The 21,019-nt window shown below is 44.0% G+C and overlaps 1 protein-coding gene across 3 annotated transcripts in view; it reads right to left on the bottom strand.

Annotated features, from left to right (window-relative positions):
* LOC120054164 (anoctamin-1-like) overlaps positions 1–21,019 on the bottom strand; it is a 68,287-nt gene that overhangs the window by 12,275 nt on the left and 34,993 nt on the right. For 2 of the 3 annotated variants that reach the window (XM_039001603.1, XM_039001602.1), the window contains exons 9-20: positions 17,878–17,942; positions 17,468–17,602; positions 15,315–15,475; positions 12,773–12,855; positions 12,375–12,386; positions 11,581–11,652; positions 9,534–9,608; positions 8,221–8,422; positions 7,399–7,510; positions 7,106–7,163; positions 6,473–6,573; positions 5,888–6,030 (exon numbers count right to left, since the gene is read on the bottom strand). In XM_039001603.1, the coding sequence (XP_038857531.1) occupies positions 5,888–6,030; positions 6,473–6,573; positions 7,106–7,163; positions 7,399–7,510; positions 8,221–8,422; positions 9,534–9,608; positions 11,581–11,652; positions 12,375–12,386; positions 12,773–12,855; positions 15,315–15,475; positions 17,468–17,602; positions 17,878–17,942 (1,219 nt within the window). Of the gene's footprint in view, positions 1–5,887; positions 6,031–6,472; positions 6,574–7,105; positions 7,164–7,398; positions 7,511–8,220; positions 8,423–9,533; positions 9,609–11,207; positions 11,283–11,580; positions 11,653–12,374; positions 12,387–12,772; positions 12,856–15,314; positions 15,476–17,467; positions 17,603–17,877; positions 17,943–21,019 lie in introns of all 3 variants that reach the window. The other variant, XM_039001601.1, reaches the window with a different exon arrangement.

Below are 21,019 nucleotides of genomic sequence, written 5' to 3'. Positions count from 1 at the left end.
ACCCTTGTAAATATATAAATAAACTAAATAAGAATATTTGTTACGTAGTAACAACTTTGACCTTTAGGTAATTCAAAGCAACATCATCCTCCTAAGTGGTTAACTTACTGAAGCAGCTGAAAATAATTATGGGAGTGGACCAGACTAGAGAACAGAACAGGGAGACTCTTCATGGGTCTTGCAGAGAGAGGACACGGTGAAGGAAGGGGCATGGACATGGGAGGGGGAGGAGAAGGTGAGGGGCAGGGAGAGGCGGGGACAAGTCAGGGACGAGGGAGGGGCAGTTACCATGGAGAAGAGACAGTGAGGGGATGGAAAAGGGATGGGGACAAGAGGGAGCACGCTGGGACCTGGGAGGGGGCAGACAGGGACGCAGGCCAGAGGAAAGCTGATCGGACCAGAGACCCAGGCTGTAATCTCTACTGACATGGAGCCAACGCATGACCAAGCCCAGAATGTGACTCTCTCATAACCCCAGTACTACCCCTCTACCCCTAGTACTCTGTAATGTCCCACCACAACCTCAGTAGTACACTTCAGACAGGTTTTGCATTCAATCATGCAGGGTCTTTTGCTAATTGTAGTGTTTTCACGGTTAAATGTTCTCTCTCTCTCTCTCTCTCTAGCCACACACACACACACACACACACACACACACACACACACACACACACACACACACACACACACACACACACACACACACACACACACACACACACACACACACACACACACACACACACAGAGTTCTCAGTTGTGTTTGAGAAGCAGGTGCTCTTCAAAAGCCATGCTAGGGGAAATCTAACACCACAAGGTGCAGCATTTTGTGAAATATTGACAACTCCTATAATAAATGTGTGGAACTTGGGTGTGCCTGGTGAAGGTTTGGACTAATAGGCCTATGCCTGCAGGTTAGGAACATTGGATAAGAACATTCCTCTTACAATCCCTTAATACCCATAATGTGGGAGCGTGAAATATATGCGATGCCATGAAAATGAAGTTAAGTCTTAAACTCTCTGAGACCTACTCACCAGGCATTAACTGAGAGTCACTGCCTCTTCTGAGAGTGACGTAAGTTAAAAAGCCCTGTAACTGGGGTCTTCTGTTGTTTAAGACATTCTCAAGAGTACAGAGAGCAGACAGAGAACAAACAATGTATGTCTGTCTAAACAGTCCTCTATGATTTGCAAATATATGATAATCTGAGAGATACAGATGTGGGATCTTAATTTGAACCAGTTTGCTACAGCAGGAAAATAATCTTGCATCAACAGGAAATGTTACTTATTATGTAGATTATAATTAATGGGCATTTTGGTAAGGGTTGAAACATTTTTCTGTAAAGGGAAAATCAAGTCTGAAATTTCTAAATGGAAATTACAAACTTCAGAAGCCTTTTTAAACCTCAAATACACTACACATTTTACATTTCCTGTATTGCAGGAAAGTTCTCCTGCTACAGGGTTATCAAAATAAGATCTGTAGATAGCGAAAGAGAGAAAGACACAGAGAGAGAGATGGAGCATCGAGACAGTTGAGAGAGAGAGATAGAGAGAAAGATGGAGCAATCGAGACACTTGAGAAAGAGAGAGAAGAAGACAGGCAAAGCAAGATGAGGGCCACAGGACCAGGGCCATGTTGACTAAACTACGGGACAGAAGACAAACGACACATCACGGTGAAAAGAGCCTGATGGAGGGTCTGGCAGAGGTGTGTGCCAACAGGAGGATCTGCATAAAACACTGCTGTCTGTCGTGGAGGAGAAGGCCCAGGGTGTAGGTTTGGTACAGAGGAAGGAAGTAATTCATTCAATTAGTTATGTGCTTAGCTTAGGAGCAATTCAATTATAAAACGGTAACGAGTTTCCAGGATGAATAAAACAATATTCGTCTAACTCCCACACGATGAGGAAGTATGTTTCTTTTGATACTGTATCTTGCTGCTCCAGATCTTCTTGTTTCACTCAATGAACATGAGCATCAAGTGCATTTGGAAAGTATTGAAAACACTTGACTTTTTCCACATTTTGTTACATTATAGCCTTATTCTGAAATATATATATATTTTTTAACCCTCAGCATTCTTCACACAATACCCCATAATGACAAAGCAAAAACAGGTTTTAAGACATTTTTGCAAATGTATTAAAAATCAAAAACAGAAATACCTTATTTACATAATTATTCAGACCCTTTGCTATGAGACTCGAAATTGAGCTCAGGTGCATCCTGTTTCCATTGATCATCCTTGAGATGTTTCTACAACTTGATTGGAGTCCACCTGTGGTCAATTCAATTGATTGGACATGATTTGGAAAGGCACACAACTGTCTTTATAAGGTCCCACAGTTGACAGTGCATGTCAGAGCAAAAACCAAGCCATAAGGTCGAAGGAATTGTACGTAGAGCTCTGAGATAGGATTGTGTGGAGGCACAGATTTGGGGAAGGTTACCACAAAAATTCTGCAGCATTGAAGGTCCCCAAGAACACAGTGGTCTCCATCCTTCATAAAAGGAAGAACTTTGGAACCACCAAGACTCTTCCTAGAGCTGGCCGCCCAGCCAAATTGAGCAATCTGGGGATAAAGGTCCTTGGTCAGGGAGGTGACCAAGAACCCGATGGTCACTCTGACAGAGCTCTAGAGTTCCTCTGTGGAGATGGGACAACGACCCTAGCACACAGCCAAGACAACGCAGGAGTGACTTCAGGACAAGTCTCTGAATGTCCTTGAGTGGCCCAGCCAGAGCCCGGACTTGAACCCGATCGAACATCTCTGGAGAGACCTGAAAATAGCTGTGCAGCAACGCTCCCCATCCAACCTGACAAAGCTTGAGAGGATCTGAAGAGAAGAATGGGAGAAATTCACCAAATATAGGTGTGCCAAGCTTGTAGCGTCATACCCAAGAAGACTCAAGGCTGTAATCACTGCCATATGTGCTTAAACAAAGTACTGAGCAACGGGTCTGAATACTTTTGTTATTTTTTATAAATTAGCAAACATTTCTTTCATTTTTTATTCATTTTTTTACCCCATTTTCTCCCCAATTTCATGGTATCCAATTGTTAGTAGTTACTATCTTGTCTCATCGCTACAACTCCCGTACGGGCTCGGGAGAGACAAAGGTCGAAAGCCATGCATCCTCCGAAACACAACCCAACCAAGCCGCACTGCTTCTTAACACAGTGCTCATTCAACCCGGAAGCCAGCCGCACCAATGTGTCAGAGGAAACACCATGCACCTGGCGACCTGGTTAGCATGCACTGCACCCGGCCTGACACAGGAGTCGCTAGTGCGCGATGAGACAAGGATATCCCTACCGGCCAAACCCTCCCTAACCCGGACTACGCTAGGCCAATTGTGTGTCGCCCAACGGACCTCCCTGTCGCGGCCGGCTGCGACAGAGCCTGGGCGCGAACCCAGAGTCTCTGGTAGCACAGCTAGCACTGCGGTGCCCTAGACCACTGCGCCACCCAGGAGGCCGTTAGCAAAGATTTCTAACAACTGTTTTTGCTTTGTTATTATGGGGTATTGTGTGTAGATTGATGAGGGAATAAAACAATTTAATCCATTTTAGAATAAGGCCGTGACCTAACAACATTTTGAAAAAGTCAAGGGGTCTGAATACTTTCCGAAGGCACTGTACAAGTGACTCTACACACACGCACACCCACTCGCATACAACCATCATATACGCTGCTGCTACTCTCTTTATCATGTATCCTGATGCCTAGTCACATATTGACCTCTATCACTCCAGTATGCCTCCAGTAACCCTGCACTTCAAATATGGTACTGGAACTGACTGACCCTGCATATAGTGTACTTCATTACTTTCTTGTGTGTTTTTGTTTTACTTTATGTCATTTTTTGTATTACATTGTTATTGATTTCTGCATTTTTAGGTTTACAACTTGAAAGAAAGACTTTTCACTGCACTTGAAACTTGAACATTGCTTTATTGAGTACTTTAAATTACTCTAAACTGTCCGTACTTACAGTGCAGGAAAAATGATGTTGTCTTAAATACTCTATATTCTACTCAATCAATGTTACTTTACAATAGTAGTAAACCCAAATACAGAATTTGAATAATAAAAAAAATCACATATTTTTTCCCCCCCATAAAGCCTTTGCAACACATTATTCAATACCCTGTTAAATATTTAAGTCATACAAATCTTCTACTAGCTAATCAAAAGACATGGGCTCTAATTATCTAGCTGAGGAAAAAGGCCTGTGGGTCTCTCATCCATTAATTGCGTCGATCTTTGACATTTGCTAAAGCCAGCCACCTGAGGTTTCATCAGCATTCAAGTCAATACAAAATAAAAGCCATCTCCATCTAATTCTTTAATCAATCCATTCACATCCGCCGGTTTGAAGCTGGAGCCAAAATCAGTGCCAGTGACAGACTAAAAAGCTTTGCTTGTTTGATGCAATTAATTGACCATCGTTTCTAAACCAACATGAAGGCCTATCAGAATTCTCTCACGACAGGGGTTACGTCTAAAGATCTCCATAACAACAATAACAAGGCTATTTGTTTTATTCATCACAGGGTCTCACTGGTCCTCTGGCCAACAGAAATAAACCCTGAGTTTACTCAGTAGAGACCCCGGTCCTCACAGTTTCCACAACTTTTACTGTGCCACTTCCTTTTGACGTGACAGTGTTCCAGGCCGAATACACTGCAGTCACACTGCACTCATCAGCCAATGGCTGTGTGGCACGTCATCGACTGCTCAGTCGGGCACCCGGGCATCAGATTGCTAGATCATATGATGTGGTTAGCCGATTTGTTAAACACCTATCCAGGTGCTACGTGATCTGTCATGCGACTGCAAAATAGTCTACCTAGAATGCTACCATTCTGCTGACCTTGAAAGGGACCTTCTTCCACCTGCTGTGACAATTGTCTTTGAACGAAGGTGCCAACTAACCAGCTTGTGGATTGTGCTGCCAGTGCTCCTTCACATGTTATCACCTTTTGAGGATAACATGTATTAAAGCATTACAGTGATATTGTCCTACGCACTTAGAAAAAGGGTGCTATCTAGAACATGAAAGGGTTCTCCGGCTGTCCCCTTAGGATAACCATCTGAAGAACCCTTTTTGGTTCCAGGTAGAACCCTTTTGGTACCAGGTAGAACCCTATTGGGTTCTATATAGAACCCTTTCCCCAGAGGGTTCTACATGGAACCCAAAATAGTTCTACCTGGAACAAAAAAGGGTTCTACCTGGAACCAAAAACAGTTCTATGGGGACAACCGAAAAAATACTTTTCTCTAAGAGTGTACCACTAGTATGTGATAAAAATAAAATTCAACATGGGAATGGAACCTTCTTCACAGTACAGTACAGCTATTTCGGACCAATGCCCACTCGAATTTCCATAGCAGAGGTGTGTAGTGTGAAATATCTGCCATACTAAAAACATGTACCGGGTCACAGTGCAGCAGCAGAATGGGTTTTGTTACCTCACACCTAGAGGTCAGGCAACAGTTCCCTCACAACTCAATTGGAACATAAAGAAGAATCAGAAATGCTGTTGTTACCTTGCTTTCAAACCAAGGTGCATGAAAAATTGAGAAAACAAGCAGAGAAAGAAACGGATTTTTAAATAAACTGGACAATGTAGACAAGACATGCATATCCAGATTAAGATTTGCATGGCATTGAATGTAATTAAAGGCTACATTCTATATTCAAAACAAATACTTGAGAATAGGGTCTGTCTGACTGATTGGTCCTGCTACCGAAGGTCTCACAGGGAGCTCCAGCAGTGTCAGAGCGTTCAACCAACGCACACATACACACACACGCACGCATGCTCGCAAGCACGCATACTCGTGTGCACGTCCACACAGAGAGAGACTCACTCATCTCCATGTACTCTGGCGTGAGGCCTGCGAAGGGCTCTAGGAAGTGGTCCGTCTCATAGCGCTGTAACTTCTTCTCCCTCTCCTCTTCCTGGAAGGACCTTCTCTTAGACTTGATGTACCTTATCAACTTCTTCAGCTTCCTGCACACAAAGGAACACAATCATAAGACGCCATACAGCATATAGGGCAGTTACAGACAGGGACACAGTCACAGACAGGGGCACAGTTACAGACAGGGACACAGTCACAGACAGGGACACAGTTACAGACAGGGACACAGTTACAGACAGGGACACAGTTACAGACAGGGACACAGTTACAGACAGGAACACAGTTACAGTCAGAGCCAACGGCAGGCAGTGGCACAGGAATATAGTCCCAGTGGAGGGACAGGGACAGGAACACAGTCATGATTTGGGATCAGATCAGCATAGAAAACTACTTATGGGCCTGGCATTTGCATCTTTGATATTTATTTATAGAATTTATTGAACCTTTTTTTAACTAGGCAAGTCAGATATGCAGACTTTGTTTTGTGGTGTGTGTGACGAGGCTGGCGTGTGCGCTTGTGTGTGTACTCACGGGATGCCGATTTCAAACAAATTGTTCTGGATGAGTTGCTTTCCCAACATGGTAATACTGAGCTGAATACACAACTCCATCAGACATCCGCCATGAGCACACTGCCGAGGGAAAAAAGACTAGTTAAACCCTTCCGTACTGTAACACACTTCCATTACAGAAAGACTAACACGATAAAAGACAAGTACTAAGGATGGGATTCAAACCAACCCAGATTTACGACTTCCTCACAGCCACAGGCAATTTCCCCGACATTCAAAGAGGTCGAAGTTCACTGTAAACACTGCGCATCGGCTCAAGAGAGACAATCGTAGTCGTTTATCCGTGTTTGATTGAATCCCAGCCTGACACTGTTGTGAGCTTTGATTGACAGCTTCAAGAGAGCAGCACTTGAATACGTGAACTCCGAATTTATGTTCCTAGGTTAACTAACAGGGTTTAATTCGTAGCCATCTGCTGTTAATAACATTACACTTCACTATGCAATATGATAAAACGTATGAAAATGAAATATACCTGTATAACATGGCAAATAATGCGGTAAATCTTTAACAAAACTCTCTAAATTACTGTTCATGATGCAGAGTTTGCTCAGAGACTGAGAGGAGGGTTGATAGTGAAAAAGTGTTTAACCTCTTCCATGCGGTACGACTCAAACACATACAGATAACTTCCAGGTCGTCCAACAAGCCTGTATGAGGAGACAGGAGGAAGGAAGTTGGGAGAGGCAACACTGAGAGGAGTTCTACGACCTCTCACGGACATAGACTGTGACATTAAAATAGCACAACATGACATGACATAAGATAGCGTAGCATAGCATAGCAGAAAAGCATTGCATAGCGTCCCATTGTGTCCCACCACGTCACATTACAAGCTCATACAGAACAATTGAGAGTAGAGAGAGAGAAGCTGCGGGGACTCACCTGCCTCTGAAGAATGCTATGTATATGATGGGGGTGAAGGCATTCACAAACTTTAGGATGAAAGTTTTGAATATCAACCTCTCCTCAAAGCTCTTGTCTGTCTTTGGGACCTCTGAGAAAACAGGCAGGAGATGTACAGACGTTAGTGAATAACTTAGAAGACCACTGCTGCTCGAGACGTGACACGAAAGAGTATAGTAGGATCAGATCTAGGACTAGAGAGAAAGCGGAGTGTTAGAGGGTTTCTGTATAAGCACTTTGTGACATCTGCTGATAAAAAAAAAAGAAAGGGCTTTACAAATTCATTTGATCGATTAGATCATTCAGCACACCAGATGACGGTACGTTTGTTGTCACTTAGATGCAAGTACATTTTGGAGCTATTTTCAGTTGGAAAAGTAGGTAGCACGGTGATGCAGTACACTGGCCTGTTGTTACAAATGAACAACAGAAATCCTTGCTAGTGGTGACACAGCTAATCAGGAAGTTGGCAGACTGTCACTGCAAAATGCACACTTTACTTTCTGTAAATGGGTCTTGCCCGAGGAATTGTTCAAACAAGTTGTCAGACCGACCTAGGACACTGATAAATAGAACCCAAAATGCCTTGTTGATAGCTTGGAACAGTCTTTAAAAGCACATTAAATGTGCTATATGCATGTATTATTATTACAGTATTGGAATTAGGTTGTCAGGCTGACATCCCGAGGACATGCAAAGATAGGGAATCTTTCTTCCATGACTTGATTTTGTATACCATGTACTGTACTTGCTAGTTACTGGATGTGCATGCCCTACTTCTATACAAGTTGTCAGACGTACCAAGGACAGTGAGCCAGCGGGCGACGGCTCCGTAGACCTCGTCCAGGATCAGAATGACCACTAGGTTGATGATTGCGGCGGTGGTTTTTACCATCAGACGGACGTTGGATCGCGTCGTGGGGTTGTTGCTCATGTGCAGCGCTGCCGTGATGGAGATCCGGTAGAGGATGACCCCGAACACTATAGCAAAGGTCACCCCGATCTGGAAAGAGGTGACAGGGATAAGGCCTCCCGACAAGGTCAATACTGGTAGGTTTGGTTTTGAGAATCTTTTCCAGTGTGCCGTCAAACGCTTAGGTACAGTATCATCTGTTACACAGTTTAGGAATTGTAGATCTAAGCCCTTAGATCAAAATATCTACTAAGCTAACGTATGGAATTGTTTTAAGATGGTAATAAAATTCATAATTTATCCATTTGATTTAGAATTTTAGGACCACTGTAGGTATAAAAATATATACATACAAAATATTTGATGAAAATTTGACCTTTACTGCTATAGTCCATAGAAACACATTGAATAACACATTTGTGCATGGCAAAACAGACAGACAGAAAATAAATCACAAGGAATAAGGTTTCAAAGTGTCTGTCCCATATCTGAGAGATATAAGAAAACGTAGGAAAAAGAATGTTTCGACCCATGTTTACTCACGTTATTCGTGGCACATTTGACCCCCTATACACTTTTTGCAATTTTTATAGCCCAGTACTGTGTTACCTTCAGACCACTCCCCTGAAGCCGACACCTTTGTGAGAGTCTCCCCTTTCGATATTGGTGACATATTAGTTTGTAGCTCCAACGGTTCGGTCTGGAGAGTCGGTTTTGTGAGAAAACCTCTTTGAAATGAGGACATCCATAACAGAGAGTTCAGACGACTGCCGTAAAGCTTTTGGATGTCGTAGAGCCAAACCACCAACACTGACTTGTTCATGAGAGTCTCATCTGTCGATGGCGGTGACATATTAGTTTGTAGCTCAAAACTGTTCAGGTTTTACAGACGATTGTGACGATTTTCTTGTCTGGATCCTCTCATGTGTAGAAAAATACCGCTTTCACAAGCCCCATGTTATGGAATAGGCACAAACTTTATATCGCCGGAAAGAGGGGATTGAGTTGCAGCCACTACAAGAAACGGTAAGTCTATAGAATAAACACACAGGGAGCTATTCAATATTCTAAATGATGTCAATGTTGACGCACACGTTTTTTTTTTATGAACAATGTACAGTATTAGTAGTCTGTACAATGCATGTGGTTCAATCTTAAATGCCTCTTGGCAGTTGTGCTTTGCTAAATGGGTTGGACTCACCATCAGAAGCATCATGACTATGTTGGTCATGTATGCTGGTAAGCGGTCTCGGCAGGTCAGCTTTTCTTTTTCAGTCTAAAAGAGGGGAGAAAATATTAAGATCTATAAAGGTCTAGCCAAGCGTACTGGTACTGTTTGCATGTGGGAAATATCACAGCCAGTCAGCAGAAGAATCCAAACAGCGATGGAGGAGGAGAGGAGAGAGGAGAAAAGCTGGTGTTTTGATGCTGACAAACCATTACCCCGAAATAAACGCTTCATACTGAATTATTCAAGCCTGGAAGTCAAGACGACAGTGTTCCAACAGTTTATTCACTATATTTCAAGCATTTAGTCATTCATCGTTCTCATCATTCCATTCTCTATGCAGCAAATCTCAGGCAGAACACGACTGGGTCTAAAATGGCACCTTGTTCCCTACATACAGTAGTGCACTATTTTCGACCAAAGGCCTGTAACAAGCCCTACGGCATCGGTCAAAAGTAGTGCACAGTATATGGAATGGGGTGCCGTTTTCGACGGAGCCAAGTCAATGAAGAGGTCAGCACCTTCCAGCAGCCATTTTGGAACAGAACATGCTAACATGCTGTCCATGGAAGTACAAGAAAACAAACCATACAGTCTCAATCTCATTACCAGAACATTTTCAACATGCACCAAGCACCAGGCACTATCACTATGGCGATCCAAGCACTATCACTATGGCGATCCAAGCACTATCACTATGGCGATCCAAGCACTATCGCTATGGAGATTCAAGCACTATCACTATGGAGATCCAAGCACTATCGCTATGGAGATCCAAGCACTATCGCTATGGAGAATTCAGATTCAAGTTACACAGAAACAAACAACAACAAATAAAGTAACAAGAAAGTCAAGAAAGAAGAAAGTGCACTGGTTCTGACAGACGGTGACAGAGTGTGTGTATGTGCATGTGTGTGCGTGTGCATGTGCGTGTGTGTGTGTGTGTGTGTGTGTGTGTGTACATGGTCATTTGTGTGTGTGTGAGAGAGAGAGAGAGAGAGAGAGAGAGAGAGAGTGCATGTGTGCGTGTGTGTGTGTGGGGGGGTAGGGGGGTCTTAGTGAGGGTGCTGTTTAGGTCAAATGGACAGAGATGTCAAGTCCCATCTTACTGTAACCCTTATACGCTATTTGTACTTTACTTGGGAATTGTTGTGAAAATGTGCAATCATCAATCAACATGCTTTACAGACAAAAGAGCAGTTTCTCTCTATTCATTGAAATAGGCTAAATGGAGGTGTGTGAGTAGTCCACACACACCTCCATTTGGCCCATTTCAATTAATACAAAGTATGTGTGTGTGTGTGTGTGTGTGTGTGTGTGTGTGTGTGTGTGTGTGTGTGTGTGTGTGTGTGTGTGTGTGTGTGTGTGTGTGTGTGTGTGTGTGTGTGTGTGTGTGTGTGTGTTTGTGTGCGTGTGTGTGTGCGTTTGTGTGCGTGTGTGTGTGTGTGTGTGTGTGTGTGTGTGTGTGTGTGTGTGTGTGTGTGTGTGTGTGTGTGTGTGTGTGTGTGTGTGTGTGTGTGTGTGTGTGTTGTCTAGGAACCAACCGACGTCTATGTATGAGATGACTGGGATTGGCCTTGTGTTGGACAGAATAGTACAGAGTGTGTGTGGGATAGGTGTGGGAGGAGGCGAGGACACTAAAAGTACCAGTTTAAGCCCAGCCATGGCAGATTGAACTGTTTGCTTCCATTTGTTTGTTGGTTCTTCTGCTATCTCTGTAGGCTTCATACAGTCAGAGGACACAAACACAACAAACCACAGGACAAAGGGGTAAAAGAAGACAAGACAAAACACACGCTAGTCATGTAAAGGCGTAAAGACTGTTATAAGACACACAATCTCACTGTAGTCTTCTAAGACCTGTGTGGTACGAGTGTCACATCAATCTACCACAGGAGAGGATTAATCATTATGTAAGAGGCAAACACTTTTCCAAACATTAGGAGTCAAGAAGAGACTGCAAATCAATTTACAGAAGAAGTTGGATGACAGTAAAAACCCAGGAATAAGCAATCAGTACCTTCTGTGTCTTGTGTTCTTTCTTCAGGGACTTCTGCATGACGCAGAGCTCGTACTCAGCTCTCGGGTGGTCCTAAGGATGTAATAGAGGCAGAAGCACTTAACACTGTATGGGGACTGACTGGGATACATAGAATTCTCCCATCAGGTGCAGAATTTAATACAGCCATTAAGGATGTGACTGTCCGTCCAACTGGGTCAACAAACCCGGCGTCGAGGTGAGGTTATAAAGTCAAGTCAAGTTCTACAGTATAAAGTAGGTAGAAGATTTTCAAAGACTACAGTTGTCTGCAGTTGCTGGTACCCAGTCAGGTTCTACCTATTTCTACTGAGATGGGTAGGACATTATCACAAAGACAAGGCTGCAGTTGCTGCTGGTCTGGAGCAGCATGGATCTTTGCAGAGGGGGACAGGTCAGGGAGACAGAGAGAGACAGAGAGAGGACTGGGCCAGGCCAGGAGATTGTGGGCTGGTGAGCTGGACCTGTCATCCGACTGCAAGGAGACAGGATGTTTCAGGTGCCGTAAGCAGGCCAGAAGCAGTGGCCATTAGGGTTGTAAAATTCCCAGCTTTTATACAGCAACCCCAGTTGGAAGTTAGCAGAATTTTGTAACCCTAGATGGCATTCAGAGAAGGAGTAGTGGTTCAATGGGTCGTGGTAGTTTGTGGGTGCTTTAGGAGGGCGTGAAGGTGTCTATGGACAGTCTGAAGAAGAAGAGCCAGTGTGAGGGGTAGCAAAGCCAGATGGTGACCGAGGGGGAAAAGGATATTTGTGTAAAATGAAATGTTCCAAACCTTCAGCTCTTCCTGTAGGTACCCACGGGGGAAAGAGGAGGACAAGAGAGTTACAAAAATCTCTCAACCTTGAAATCTTTTTGAAAATGGACTTGAAGAAAAAAAAATGATGTCACAGTCTATTGTGCCAGTTACTATTATTGTCTCCAAATAAAACAACACTGACAAGACAACTGAAATGTAGTTATACCACATTTTCTCTTCTATTCCGCTTTCCATGGCTAGTGATGGAATTATGAATAATTAACTATTTGTGGAGAAAATATTACTGGGCGGTAATAGCAGTATTTTGGAAACAAACAACAACTCACGGCGTTATTCCGTCAGTCTACAATATGGCGCTCCCATTCGCAAACAAATAGTAGTGAAATGCAAGGCACTAACAGGAGAGCACTCACCTCCTCCTCCTCGAAGCCTGTCAGATCCCATTCGTAGTTGAGACGCATCTGCCTTCTCTTCCAGTGCTCCATGAACATGGCAGCTGCAGAAACACGACGCGGTTAAGAGTTACGCTGAGAGCCCCTTGAACGCAGGAAGAACATAATCCACAATATCAACAAGATTGTCAGTCCTTCCATCTAGAGTGCTGTCTATGAATTTGAGAAGGGTTACACGTCCAAAGCCTCCGTCCCTCAGCTGTATACCCCAAAAAGTGATGGGGCTGCTGTTTTGATGTTTTTCAAATCCCAGATTGTACAGTTTGATGCAAATCTAAAGTAATTCTATCTCCATAAAGCGTTCATTTTTATTCAGTAGTTTTTTCAACATTGTGCAGATTATGCAGAAAATTATGTGGAAGGGAGTCCTGCATGGCTCAGTTGGTAGAACATGCTGCTTGCACTGTCAAGGTTATGGGTTCAATTCCCGGGGCCACCCATACATAAAATGTATGCATGCAGGACTGTAAGTTATTTTGGATGAAAGTGTCTGTTAAATGGTATATTTGTATTAGTTATTATCAGTGACTCTGGCAGTCCAATTATGGTTCCTTAGCCAGACTAGAAGGATAATTAGTGTGACATAATAAAGGTGCTAAAATTAAGATTGCAGTGATCAATTATTACATCTATAATGAGCAAAATGATCAATTGCCACGTGCGTGGGATGAGGGGCTAAACGTGTCGCTAACTCAATGTGATTCAGTGTGGAGATGACATGGATTGATGGTAGGTATTTTCTAGTCCAGTGGAACAGCAAGGACGGTGGCAGTCTATATGCAGACAGGCACCTGGGGCGATAACATGTTCTACATTTCATCCATATCATGTTCATCCATGAAAGCGTCTTGGCAAGAGTGGATACGCGAGACTGGATGAGCGAGACTGGATGAGCGAGACTGGATGAAGGAGACTGGATGAGCGAGACTGGATGAGTGAGACTGGATGAGCGAGACTGGATGAGTGACCCTGGATGAAGGAGACTGGATGAGTGACCGTGGATGAAGGAGACTGGATGAGCGAGACTGGATGAGCGAGACTGGATGAGTGACCCTGGATGAAGGAGACTGGATGAGCGAGACGCCACTACTATACTGTTTCCCATAGAGTTGACGTTGAGTGATTGAATGAAAAAGAACCCCTATGTGGAGTATGACAATGTGTACAGGTATCTGACTACATTAGGGATGCTGGTATGTACATTTGTGGATAACCAAACATTTCTGGTCACAATATTGACTCTGACAACAGAGGCAGGGAGGGCATACAGACAATTATTTAAAAATATGTATCATTGAATTACTTAAATTGGTGTGAAACGGCACCTTTAACCCTAGTAGATCGGTAATGCACAACGTCCTACTTCCAACAGTGAGGGACGCCAGTTGCATCACTCTTTCACTCGTTGGACAACAACGACACAACATACTGTAATACTTGAATTGTATACTGTGCTGTATACTACAAAGCCTCATCCACGCCTATCATATCACCACCAGATGATAACGCCCAGTAGTGAAAATAACACACACACACACACACACACACACACACACACACACACACACACACACACACACACACACACACACACACATTAAACAGCAAATAAATCCCAGGGCTGTACCTGTGCCCTCATACAGTGCTCCATTCTATTGCTTCCTCCCTTCAGTCTCAGGCCTCACAGGCCCAGCGTTACCGTGACACTGAACAGAGCACAGGAATGCACCACCAAAGAGTCCCGTTTTTAAAGTGAATGTGGCTTAATTCACTTAGTAAGACACTGTGCAGTCTAGTCTACAGGGCTTAGTGTTGCTTGGACAGTCATGGAGGAAAGAGCCGGAAGGAGCGAAAGAAAGAGAGAATAGTGGATGCAGGTGGTCGGGAAATGAACGGAGGAAAGAAAGAAAGAAGACAAGTGGGAGACTAAACATCTGGAAGAAGAAAATAGATGGAGCTGAGAAGAAGGAGTCAGTCCTATTGTTTAGAGCGGTCCTGTGTGGCTCAGTCGCTGCCAACGCCAAGGCCGTGGGTTCATTTCCTGCAGGGATCACATACACACACTAAACACATATGCACTGTACTGTTAGTCGCAGGTGGGAAGTGAACAGAGGAAACAGTCCGTCTGACTGTGCCCTCTAAGCACACAACTACCGCCATGTTTGAACACTTTGGATAAACACATCTGCTAAATGGCCGGTGTCATTTTTATTATTACAAAAGTTGAGATGGACGACGGCTAAAAATGAACTGTCTAGCTAAGTCCGGAACTGTTACATTTTAGTATCATCTTGTCCAAGCAAGAACGGCCCATTGGGCAATAGCCTATTTCCTGTTTTTGTAGTGTGCGGCAGCTTGACGTACAAGTACACCCCTTGGACAGGATGCTAGTCTATCGCCGGGCTTCACAGTACCATCTGAGTTGTTGGTTATTGACTATTGTCCCTGTTAAATAAAGTCGTGCTGTTCTGTTATGTTGTGTGGACGAGCGTCAGCCTCTTACCCCAGAGGGCCATGAAGATGGAGAAGAAGACGGTGGCAGGGTTGTCAAAGAGGTGGCTGGCCCGGGCCGTCCCGCAGGCTTCCTTCAGTTTCCAGTAGTTACAGGCTCTGTCACACAGCGGGCACATGGTGATGTTGTTCCTGGGGTGGCAGATCTCCATGCTGTAAAGAGGGAAGATGGTGGGAAGGAGGTGTAGAGGGAGGGGGGGGACAGACAAACAGTCAGCCCTCTTCATCTCACTACCACCAGTGTTATTAGGCCAGCCTGTCAAGCCAGTGTTTCCCCTATATTCCTTTAGCAGCGGTGGCCCGCCACTGCTAAATCGTTGCCGCCACTCCCCCAAAAATATGTATTTGCATTTTTTACATATATATACTTTATTGCTCGTTTAAATGAATAGTGCGATATTTTGGCAATTAATCCCTTTTTCTATTTACTCAGAATGGATACTCATGGACACCGTTTATGTCTCTACATGCAGTTCAAAGGAAGTAGCTAACTAGCATTAGTGCAATTGCTAATTAGCACAATGACTTCCAGTCATTGCGCTAACTTTAGTTAGCAATGGTTCTCAAAAACTACCTTGAACTTCCTCAAACTGCACACAGAGACATACAAATGGTCTCCATGTGTTCATATGACTCTGGGTAAGTAATAAAATAGCTTAATTGCCAAAATCTTGCATTATCCCTTTAAGATTATATGTAACATTATCTCTTGCGTTATCCCTTTAAGATCAGTGACAAGTTACAACATATACTTGTAACAAACAGAGCACAGTGCAGTGGCACGCATTAGTTATATTTCAGATGGTGTCAACATACAGTAATTCCATTTTCCTGCATTTTGGAGTAGAATGTCTTTAAAACAATATCACCAGAAGTGACCTTCTCATAGTCGTTCTACAACATCCAACCCCCCTCCTCCGCTACCTTGTCCACCACCGCTGAAAGAAATCCTAGGAGAACCACTGCAAGCTATTGGGACTTTTGACTTCTATAGATCTAATATATTATAATATTATAGTGAGTATTGAATAAATCCTTGTAAATATGGTGAATGTACACCTGCCCAGAGTTCGCTGAAGCGACTATTGATGAAAAATATTTACACAATAATGTCAGGGATCTGGACTGTGTAGTTTAGTTAGGTCTAGTCCCACGAGCCAGGCTCTCAACACAGTAGAACGCTGGAGCTCGAGGCTAAGTCAAGTGTATTCAGTTCCTGTGAACTCCAGTGGCACAGAATTGAGACACAGAGAGCAGTGTCGAACTATCCTGACTGAGACGAGAGACGTTAGCCAGGGGTGAAGCTTCAGCTCGCCTTGTCGTCTATTCCAACATCAACCAGATGTTGGTCGTTAGAAATCACGTCTTCTGTCTCCGGAGGAACGCGTTTCCTTGTTTCCTTTTTATTGTTCTGGACTGACACACCAAGACTAAGCTTAAGGCAGCAGGAAGTGACCTGGTCTATCTTGTCAATACTTTACTAAACTGCATTATTTATGCTAGCAGGAAGTGAAGATGATTGAAGATGTTAATGACGAGCCGGAAGGTAGGGACAAGACAAGACAGAGGTACAGCGCTTGACAGGTATTCTGAGCGGGAAGCAACGTGACGGCTATGAACGCAGAATTGATGGGTTTCAGTGTATTTTCAAACTATTGCACATAAATCGTTTATCTGTTTGCTATACGTTACCGTAATAAATATAAACTGTTAAACCTTTGTCTTAATTCAGTTTTGAATATAAATCGTTTAGATCGTCCGTTTGGTCTATCTTTGGCCTGGCTTCAAGTTGTGCACGTGTCAGTCACCATGGCACAGTTCCTCTCTACTGTGTGTCACCATCCCACTGTTAAACACTCTACAGCCTAAAGCTGTCTGTCACAATGTTTGAAGCGATTCAATTGGATGTCTGATTAGGACGTGAGATCATACCTCTACTTGAGCTATGTCTCCGGGGGTCACTTTATGGGCTTTCCGTTTGGTTTACCTTCAATCAGTTCAATGGTCTTAGGCCCCTTGCACACAGTGAATGAATTGTGTGAATCGTAACCTCACGTAGACATGCCCTATGATTCTGCCGGATAGAACCTATGACTATTTCCTTGGTTTTCTGACAAGCTGTGTATGGGGCCTTATGTTGCTAACCTGGGAATGTTGTTGTCTACAGTGGCACAGCCGTACAGGAACACGATGACTCCCACTAGAGAAGCAGGGATCAGCATCTGGGTGTACAGCCCCAGCCAAGCAAAGTACAGCCCTATCTTCTCCCCAAAGTACTTCCTGCATGGGAAGAACAGAACAATCTCAGCTTTTGAATAGAATAGAGTAGAATAGAACACATATAAAGTACTTCCTGCATGATGAACAACACGCTGCATTAGAAAGTAAGGTCCAACACTTTCTCCATTCCGATTTTTGATATTTTTTAAAAATATTTAGATTTAAACATATTGTGACGTTTCGATCTGAACAGACATTAATCAGACAGAGATTGAGGAAGAACAGAGCAATCTAAGCTTTCAAGTTCAGTTTCAGAATATGAAACTTTAACTCACCTCACTAGCCCGATAGGCTGGTATTTGTAAAATACACTGTAACTCGCCCACTCCTCATACAAGAGCTGAAACAAAGAACAACACAATGGATTACTTTGAAACCATCACATGCATACGAGGGTCCACACTCAAAAAGAGAGTTTAAAAGTCATTTTTTTGCTTGATCTCTTCATTCAAGAGGCAAACAAGTGTAGAAGAAATGTTTTGGCTGTTAGTCCACCGTCAGAGATATTGCTTTCAAACCAACATGCATTTACGTCAATCTTTCAGCATTGGACCCATCTTCCCTATGACTCTCCCTGACAAGTATATCCGTCTCAGCTCTAAGCATGATTGCTGGAGAGAGTGTGTGAGAACTGTGAATGGGTCTTTTGACTTCTGAGGGCTAACATGAGCTGCAGTTAAAGACCAGCGGGCCAAAGGGTGAGAGATGGTGAGAGAGCGTGAAAGGCGTCTGAAGCCAGCTCCTTTTTCTTCCTCCAACTGACAACAGATGACAGGAGGGACGAATAGAGAGACAGTGCTACCGTGGTAAAGTACAGACGAGTGAGGTTGTGAAGGGGGAGGTGGGAGGGCTCAAGGAGTAGGTGAGACAGAGAGGGGGAGGGGTGAGGTGGTGAAGAACAGGGGTGGAGAGACAGGGAGTAGGGAAGGTTGTGACAGGGAGTTGGAACACAGTCTACAGTATTGGGGGGGTTGGGGACACAGCTGTGTGTTCCTTCCATCAACCACAGTTACTGTGTGTTACAGTCCTCCCTCTCCTCTCCATGACACCACACACTCGTTTTCCATCGCAGTATCTATCCATCCGCCTGTGTGTCTCTGATCAACACCCTTCATGCTGGTGTTTCGCTGAGTGACTGCTTTAGTCAAGCGCTAGAGTAGAACTGTGAAGCTGAACATCCTAGCGCAACAATGTCATTATTTTCTACTGAAAGACTGATTTGTTTTTGACTCCGTCACGTCTCATTCATTTTCGTCTAATTCATAATCTCGTCGAGCCTCTTATGTATCCCTGATCATTTTATCAACCCCAAAAAACAATGGTTCTCCTGATGTAAATCTGAGAGGCTGTCTTTAGAGTAAAGAAGACATGCTGTCCCCAGAAGACCTCCTCTGTTTCTCTCTTTCTCAGCCCCCTCCTCACCAAAAAAAAGTGTTAAACAAATCAAATAGATTTTATATTTGAGATTCTTTAAATAGCCACCCTTTGCCTTGATGACAGCTTTGCACACTCCTGGCATTCTTTCAAACAGCTTCACCTGGAATGCTTTTCCAACAGTCTTGAAGGAGTTCCCACATATGCTGAGCACTTGTTGGCTGGTTTTCCTTCACTCTGCAGTCCGACTCATCCCAAACCATCTCAATTGGGTTGAGGTCGGGGGATTGTGGAGGCCAGGTCATCTGATGCAGCACTCCATCACTCTTCTTCTTGGTCAAATAGCCCTTACACAACCTGGAGGAATGTTGGGTCATTGTCCTTTTGAAAAACAAATGATAGTCCCACTAAGCCCATACCAGATGGTATGGCGTATCGCTGCAGAATGCTGTGGTAGCCATGCTGGTTAAGTGTGTCTTGAATTCTAAATAAATCACACAGTGTCACCAGCAAAGCGCCCCCACATGCTTTACGTTGGGAAATATACATGCGGAAATCATCCGTTCACCCACACCGCATCTCACAAAGACACGGCGGCTGGAACCAAAATCTCCAATTTGGACTCGAGACCAAAGGACAAATTTCCACTGGTCTAATGTCCATTGCTCGTGTTTCTTGGCCCAAGCAAGTCTCTTCTCCTTATTGGTGCCCTTTAGTAGTGGTTTATTTGCAGCAATTCAACCATGAAGGCCTGATTCACACAGTCTCCTCTGAACAGTTGATGTTGAAATGTGTGTTACTTGAACTGTGTGAAGCATTTATTTCGGCTGCAATTTCTGAGGCTGGTAACTCTAATGAACTTATCCTCTGCAGCAGAGGTAACTCTGGGTCTTCCATTCCTGTGGCGGTCCTCGTGAGATCCAGTTTCATCATAGCACTTGATGGTTTTTGCAGAATGACTGACCTTCATATCTTAAAGTAATGATCGACTGTTGTTTCCCTTTGCTTATTTGAGCTGTTCTTGCCATAATAATATTTTACCAAATAAGGCTATCTCCTGTATGGCCACCCCTACCTTGTCACAACACAACTGATTGGCTCAAATGCATTAAGAAGGAAAGAAATTCCACAAATGAACTTTTAACAAGGCACGCCTGTTAATTTAAATGCATTCCAGGTGACTGCCACGTGAAGCTGGTTGAGAGAACGTCAAGAGTGTGCAAAACCCTTGAAAGTAGGTGTAGTAGGCGTTCTAAAACTTTTGACCGGTAGTGTATATGCCCTCATGTATGAGGCCCCCTGGTATCGGGTTGTGCCTGGGCGGGTCACATAGTGGATCTCACAGCCATGCAGACATCAGTAAGTGATCTGTGTGCGTGCGACCCAGTTTTCAAGTCTCAGAACACAAATAAACATTCCTTCTAGCACTCCCGTCCCCAACACCTCAGTGTCACTATGGGTGAGGCAAGGTACTCTGAAACCAAGCCATCATGTGACCAGCATATCATTTATACCACATTCAGACAATACCTGTAGAGATAATCCAACTAATGAAGAAAACAATGAGTAGCCTCAGGGAGAGTCTCATCACTGTCTTCACCTACAAGCCTTTAGAAGGCTCTCTCTCTCTCTCTCTCTCTCTCTCTCTCTCTCTCTCTCTCTCTCTCTCTCTCTCTCTCTCTCTCTCTCTCTCTCTCTCTCTCTCTCTCTCTCTCTCTCTCTCTCTCTCTCTCTCTCTCTCTCTCTCTCTCTCTCTCTCTCTCTCTCTCTCTCTCTCTCTCTCTCTCTCTCTCTCTCTCTCTCTCTCTCTCTCTCTCTCTCTCTCTCTCTCTCTCTCTCTCTCTCTCTCAGCCACATATTCTGCCCAAAGACCCTGGCTAGTGCTCAGATGTTGACAGTTCTCTGATGTGGACAGAGAAGTGTGGTGACACATGCTTGGTGCCAGGGCTTTGTTTTCCTCCCCTTGCTCCTCTCGTCTCCTCTCCTCTCCTCTGCCTCGGGTACATCATGCTGAGGTTGGCTGGGCCATGCCGGTGGCAGTGC

The sequence above is a fragment of the Salvelinus namaycush genome, chromosome 9, assembly GCF_016432855.1.
Source record: "Salvelinus namaycush isolate Seneca chromosome 9, SaNama_1.0, whole genome shotgun sequence".
In the NCBI taxonomy this organism is placed as follows: Eukaryota; Metazoa; Chordata; class Actinopteri; order Salmoniformes; family Salmonidae; genus Salvelinus; species Salvelinus namaycush.
Note: the sequence above shows the minus strand (reverse complement) of the source record. Positions and strands in the feature narration are given on the sequence as shown.